Consider the following 6,638-nt stretch of genomic DNA (forward strand, 5'->3'; position numbering starts at 1 on the left):
TTTGGTAGGATAAATATACACGGATGATCAACTCAGAATCTCAGGTGTTCCCCTAATTGATGATAGTGCGTCAGATTCAGATAGGTCGTTATATCAATATGGTCTGCCACATCACCTCTCCACGTGGAAAAACATGACAGCGACGTGGACCCATCATAAAGGTCTCGACACAATAAAAATCTGTACAAAAATTTGAACATTTGTTCCATGCAATAAATTGCACAAAACAAAATAGCGTGTACAAAACAAACAAACAACGAAAATTCCTCGCTCCCGCTTCAATAAGAACCCCGAATTATTCCAGCTATAAAATGCCTTCCATTAATCCCTTCCTTCCGGAGTCCATCCCCCCAGACCAGACGCCGAGGTGGTGGAACTGGAAGCAACATGTCAGAAAGGGGTGAGACAGTTTACTACTCACCCATACCTCATTCCCCTCCACCTCCAGAGCCCCGATACCAACCACCACACAACATGTCAGAAAGGGGTGAGACAGTTTACTACTCACCCATACCTCATTCCCCTCCACCTCCAGAGCCCCGATACCAACCACCACCACCACCTCAGCAGAACTACATCGTCCTTCCTCTCTGTTTCCCTCCAAGCCGGCTTCGCGTCCTCCGGCGTCGTCTCATCGGCTTCGGTGCTCTCCTCTTGGTCGCCGCTGTCATCTACGTCATCTGGCCCTCCGACCCTGACCTCAAAATAGTTCGCGTAGGTCTCAGCCATTTCCATGTGCGCACCTCCCCTACCGTCTGCTTTGACATCTCCATGGCCCTCACCATTAAGGTCCGCAACAAAGATTTGTTCTTCCTCAATTACAGCTCCATCGTCGTTTCGATTGGGTACCGGGGGAAGCAATTAGGGTTTGTCACTTCGGACGGTGGTCTTGTGAGGGCGAGAGGTTCTTCTTACGTGAACGCTACGCTTCTGCTAGATGGAATTGAGGTCTTTCATGATATGTTGCCCTTGCTTGAAGATTTAGCCAGGGGTTCTATTGCCTTTGACACTATTACGGAAGTCCAAGGACAGTTAGGTTTCTTATTCTTCTTCGATATACCACTCAAGGTAATTGCTAATCCATCCTTTTTGTTTGATTCATATGGACTTGCTAGCGAATGCTGCAATTGCTTTATTTTGAGTTTGTAGAGAAAATGGCAAAATGCAGAGGGTTGACTAAGTTAGAGAGAAACCGGAGAGGAGGAGACATTGGAGGTTTAGATTTGTTCTCAAGTTGTTGGAATTTGTTTGGGCTGTTACTTGTTACTAGACACCATGATTTGCGGATGAAGTTTAGACCTTTTAGGCCATAAGGGGTGTTTAACTCTGAAAGGGCTATATTTTGGCAGTTCACAAGATTAAAAAAAAATGATCTTCTACGTATTGATGGAAATATATTGATGAATTATCACCAACAAGTTGATCAGAGAATGACCTATCAGAAAGACAGAAACAATCCCAAGGCCCAAGCGTCATTGCTGAATTCAGTTTTTGCTAAAAACTCTAATGGTCTCTCAGTTTCCCTATCCTATATATTCTCTGTAGAATTAAAATGTTGGGATTTGAGAATTGTAAGGACACGATTGTCTTGTTCTGAAACTATATCTGCCGATGAAGGAGCAGATGTTTTATAACCCTTAAACGCATGTGTAGCACCTCTGTTTTCTATTCAAATCGGAAAGCATATTGCCTTTACCACATTATTCTGGATCATTTGAAACAGTAGATCATTTTCAAAAAAAAAATAAAATGAAACAGTAGATTTGATCCATCTGATAAGGTCGGGATAAGGTTGTCAATTGTTCAATAGGTTCTGTTATTTATACTACCCATGTGCTTCTCCCATCCCTATTTTGTATATCCATATGGAGATTGGTGCAACAGTCTTCAGATATCTTGCCCCCTTTTGTCATTTCTCAGAATGTCTATGAAATTTGTTTCACAATAGTGAGTTATAGAAAGTCCACAACAATTGATTGGGATCCCATTCAATTGAATAGGTGGTAATGCTCCTTAATGGACCATGTAAAAACAAAAAGGACCTACAAGCAAATAACTTCAAATAATTTTCTGGTAGTCGATGGTCTATTACAAATATACTGTTTTATCCGTGCATGGTTGCACCTCAATAGAAGCTGATTTAAGTCATTTGGTGGCACTTTTATTCCTTTCTTAAAGACTTGTATGCACATGGCTAATCTGAATAATTTCTGATGAGATTTAGATAAATTTGACTCCTTATTTTGGCATTGTCACCTCCAAGAATTCAGTTCAGATAAACTACTTCTCTTCTGCGGATGAAGTAATGCAACCTAACGGTTTGTTGGACTCTTTTTAAGTCAGGTTAGGTTCGAGTTCAAGATTCAGATGAAATTCGATAGGATGTGGGTGTAGAATTCTGAGATATAGCATCATAATCTGATTAGTAATCAAAAAGCAGTTGTAGACCCAAGAAAAGGCCTGCATTGTTAATATCTGCAGCATGTTAGCTTAAAAAAGGGGGAAAATTGCAATCATGTTCACCCTAGGATTTCCTTCAAATGACAGCATTATGTTTCTTGGTTGCATCCTTTGATGTTCCATAGAATGAAAACTTTGATTACTGATAGAAAAAGAAACGAAAAAATTATAGCCTTCTAAATTATTAAGCTTCAAAGAATGATGTTTCAGTTAGGAAATTACTTATTTGTTTATTATTTGAGAAAGAGTAACTTTTTAAATCATTAGAAAAGAGAGTATATGAGAAGATGTATAACAGAGCTCACACAGAATCATAAAGGCTGAGATCTTTCTCTATACAAAGAGTCCCTAAGCACACCGGATTTATCTAGACTATCAGCGATGGAGTTCAACTCCCTAGGAATCCAAACTAGATTTGATTCATCTGTCTCAGAATGTCTCTAGCTTCTGTCAGAAAGTGAGTCAGCCTCCACAGTCCACGGTTTCTCTTTTAACCATCTGGTTGTGTTTTCTGATTCACCTTCAATGTCTAAGCTTGTGAGGCCCAGGTCTCTAGTAATCTGGATCCCTGTGAGTGCCACCAACACCTCAACCTCCATCTCTCTCCCTATTTATTCCACCAATACCAGCATTCCTCGAGTTCCCTAAAGCACTCCCGTTAAAATTTAGTTTCATTACCCCTTCACCGAAAGGGTAGGGACCATGGTTGAAGAAGGTTTACTACGTTCCTTTGCAGTTCATTTACTGAGAGTCCATTCGAAATCTTTGAATTTTCTGCCCATAAATTGCAAAGATAAAAGATGTGAGAAAACAAATCTTCAGCAGTCCTGGCCTTGTTATCAAATATCCAACTGTTTCTTTCATCCCAACACCCCACAAGACCACATGGATGACTTTGAGACTAGATTTTCCCTCTGCTACTTAGACCTCTACCAGGCCACTGCCAAAGGAGGTCAAAGTATTTCCAGGAACGGCCCAACTATAACCCAAGATTTTGGGAAATAGTTCCAAACTTATCTTGTTTCCTGATGATATAAAAGGAGGTGTTCAGCATTCTCTCCATCTTTAAGGGAAAGGCTGCAAGCATGGGGGCAAATAGACAGTCTGTTCTGATTCTTCTTATGCAGATTTGCACAAGGTTTAACCATGCAATCTAATTAAATATCCAAGCTTGGTGAAATTATATTTTTGTCTTATAATTGATCTTTGATTTTTGTTCTCTCAGAACAGGAGAAGCATGTCAACAAATTCTACTATTTTTGTCTTGGTTGGAGGGAAAAACTCCCAAGTTTAGAGTTTAGACTATTAGAGGTGTATATATCATACTGTCTGTGTGTCTGTAATAAGCACCAACTTAATGCAAATGTTTGACAAAATGGTTATTAAGTTATAATAATTTTAAGTACATGTTAATGAACATCCATTTTAATATATTTCAGTTGCCTACTATTGTTATTAATAATGTATTAATGTATGCATACAAGAATTAACATTTCCCATGACAGCATGTTGTGAAGGTGTTGCTTGCTGCATCTCTTTGTTGTCTTCTACATCCATTTTCTCCCATTATTTAGCTAATCCAAAGCTAGATTTTATCCATACTTTTGTAGAGTTGTGTTTTTATATTCTAAATTTTTATCAGGGAAAGATATCTTGCGAGATGCATGTCAATACCGTGAAGAAGACAATCATGCGTCAAGACTGCTACCCTGAGGTGAGGAATCATTTTATCTACTGTCCATTGGATAGGTTTCATGTATAAGTTTTATTTAAATTAGATGTTCATGTATCCAACTGGTTTTGCACATTGATGAACTGATATTGGTATATGTCCAGTGACTGGGAGAGGGTATTGCAGAAGAAAAGCCTGTAAGAAATTCAACGTTGCCGAATCCTAACATGTCCTAACATTGCCTCACCCCTTGAGTAAATACTCAGATATGGGTTTAGAATGTATAATGTTATTGAGATAATCATAGTGGGTTATTGAAGAACAGGTTTGATTCTCCTTTCTTAGTCGTCCTCTCCATTCAAAATATCGGTATCGTGTGCAGTATCGGTAAAGGTGGAATGTGTATACAGTGGAAAGATATAAATATAGACGTGGATATGTTGGGGAAATTTTGACAATTCCCACAAGTATGACACTAAAATACAAGGATCCGTTTGGTTTGAATTCGAAATCATAATCAAAATCCCTTAGAATCAGAATTGGAATGGTCTATTCCTCTGTTTTGGTTGAGATAGGAATTGGAACCAGAATTAAAATTAATTGGAATGGGAATGGGATTTCATTCCGAAGGTGGGGGAGGCCATTCCCTGGGATTCCGATTCTGCCCAACGATTGAAATAACTATAAATAAGATATAAATACATAATAAATGTATAATGGTCCATATGAAAATTGAAAACAATCAAATGGTCAATAATATTGCCAGTTTAGAATATGTAGATATCATACAATACCAATAATACATAATATAATGTTTGAGCTTCCAATTTGTTAAAAATTCATTTCAAAACAGATTAAATTGTTGATTAAATAAATGAATTTGGTATATCATTGGTAGACCGTAGATCCATGTTATAGTTTTTTCCCTGCAAATTGCAATGAAAAATTATTTGAACTTTATGATTTTTTTGGGGAAAAATTCATAAATCTAACTAGATTGGACTATTGGTTTAAGTGGATATATTTTAACGGTCATATAATATACTGTAAAAAAAAAAATTGAACAAAACAACAATTTGGTGACCTAAGCAAATGGTTACTGACTTTTAGCAGTCTAAAAGTTAGTAACCCGTGCCACTACATGCCCACACCTTCGAATATAGGGAACATATAAGGTCGAAAGTATCAATACGTTGATACGCCGGTTAGTCATATCGGTTTGTATCAGAGCTTTTTTTATATTTTTTTTCGAATCTGGTTGGTTTAGAGTGGTCAGTTTAAGGCTTGGCTATACTCTGAATCATAATTTGACCTGAAACACCTCGGGACGCTTAATACATAACAATATTTTGAACCTTGGACACATGTCAGCATATATATATATATATATATATATATATATAGTTTAATAAGAAATTGAGTTGATGTGTGGAAGTGAATAGGACATTGAGACTATAATTGCTTTCTTGCACTTTGTATCTATGTTTTAGAAGTAACTATCTTATTTCAACAGTTCAACTCAACATTTGTTAAGCACGTCACGTTTTAGGTCCCATTGTCGAGTCTGCATGCAATGGATACCATCCACATCAGAGATAAAGTTCCAAAGTATTGTTATTGATTAATAAGCCCCTCAACCAAACAGTACTTTTCTTATTCCTGCATCAGTTTGGAATGCTATTATACCACGAAATCATCATTTACATTCACAACTAGACCTGTTTATGGGGCGGGTCAGGCTGGGTTTGGATCAGATTTTGTCTATATACCATCAGAATACATTCAGGCCCAAGCCTGAGATCAGCCTGACCATCAGGCTTAGTCTTGAGCCCGAGCCTGACCCTCATATAAAGCCCTAGCCTAGTCAGAAATTTGAAAACAGATTTTTTTTTCTTTTTTATTCAATAAAAAAGTATTTTATTTATATTAAAAACCTCCAAAACTAAAAAATAATAAACACCTCACTATTATTTAAAAAAAAAGAAAAAAAATAATATATATATATATATATATATATTTTTTTTATTATTTAATATATAGTATCATGTCGGACTCAGGCTTGGACTGGGCTTTTTTTGAAAAAGCCCAAGCCCGGCCCGAAAAAAAGTTGGGCCCAGTGCTTTAAGCCCAAGCCCACAGGTCTAAAATTATGACCAACCCCGACTTATAACGGGCAGGGCCATCAGGCTACTTGGCCCATGAATAGGTCTTATTCACAACTATTTGCCCTCCGGATTTCCTACTCACAACAACTCTACCTACACTTATCCACATAATCATAACCACACTTGGAGAGCATCTTATCCTCTTTCTCTTACATGTCATTATGCATGAGGAGATGTTCTCAATGCACGGAGATAGTATTTCGCGAGTAGGTGTGTATAGAGTCCTCCTGAGCAGAAGATCTGAAACCCCCAAATTGACTCCATTATGGCGTGGCCCAAAAAAGTTCTCCATTCTCTATGTTAATACCTTTCCAACATCTATGTCCCCTGCATGGATGGTT

General features: G+C 37.7%; 1 protein-coding gene across 1 annotated transcript; it reads left to right on the plus strand.

Annotated features, from left to right (window-relative positions):
- The first annotated feature begins 288 nt into the window (after nucleotides 1–288).
- Nucleotides 289–4,476, plus strand: LOC104592233 (uncharacterized). Its single transcript, XM_010251465.3, has 3 exons — nucleotides 289–1,068; nucleotides 4,103–4,174; nucleotides 4,297–4,476. Exons 1-3 carry the CDS (start codon nucleotides 388–390, stop codon nucleotides 4,297–4,299), a joined length of 756 nt encoding a protein of 251 aa, XP_010249767.1. The 5' UTR covers nucleotides 289–387; the 3' UTR covers nucleotides 4,300–4,476.
- The last annotated feature ends 2,162 nt before the right edge of the window (nucleotides 4,477–6,638 follow it).

This window comes from Nelumbo nucifera, chromosome 8 (assembly GCF_055504915.1).
Source record: "Nelumbo nucifera cultivar China Antique chromosome 8, China Antique-T2T, whole genome shotgun sequence".
Taxonomy (NCBI): Eukaryota; Viridiplantae; Streptophyta; class Magnoliopsida; order Proteales; family Nelumbonaceae; genus Nelumbo; species Nelumbo nucifera.

Bases quoted from the DNA above. Each gene is read 5' to 3' on its own strand.
- LOC104592233 (XM_010251465.3), top strand. From the start codon at position 388: ATGTCAGAAAGGGGTGAGACAGTTTACTACTCACCCATACCTCATTCC. The intron at 1,069-4,102 runs GTAATTGCTAAT...AATTTTTATCAG, and splicing joins TCTTCGATATACCACTCAAG to GGAAAGATATCTTGCGAGAT.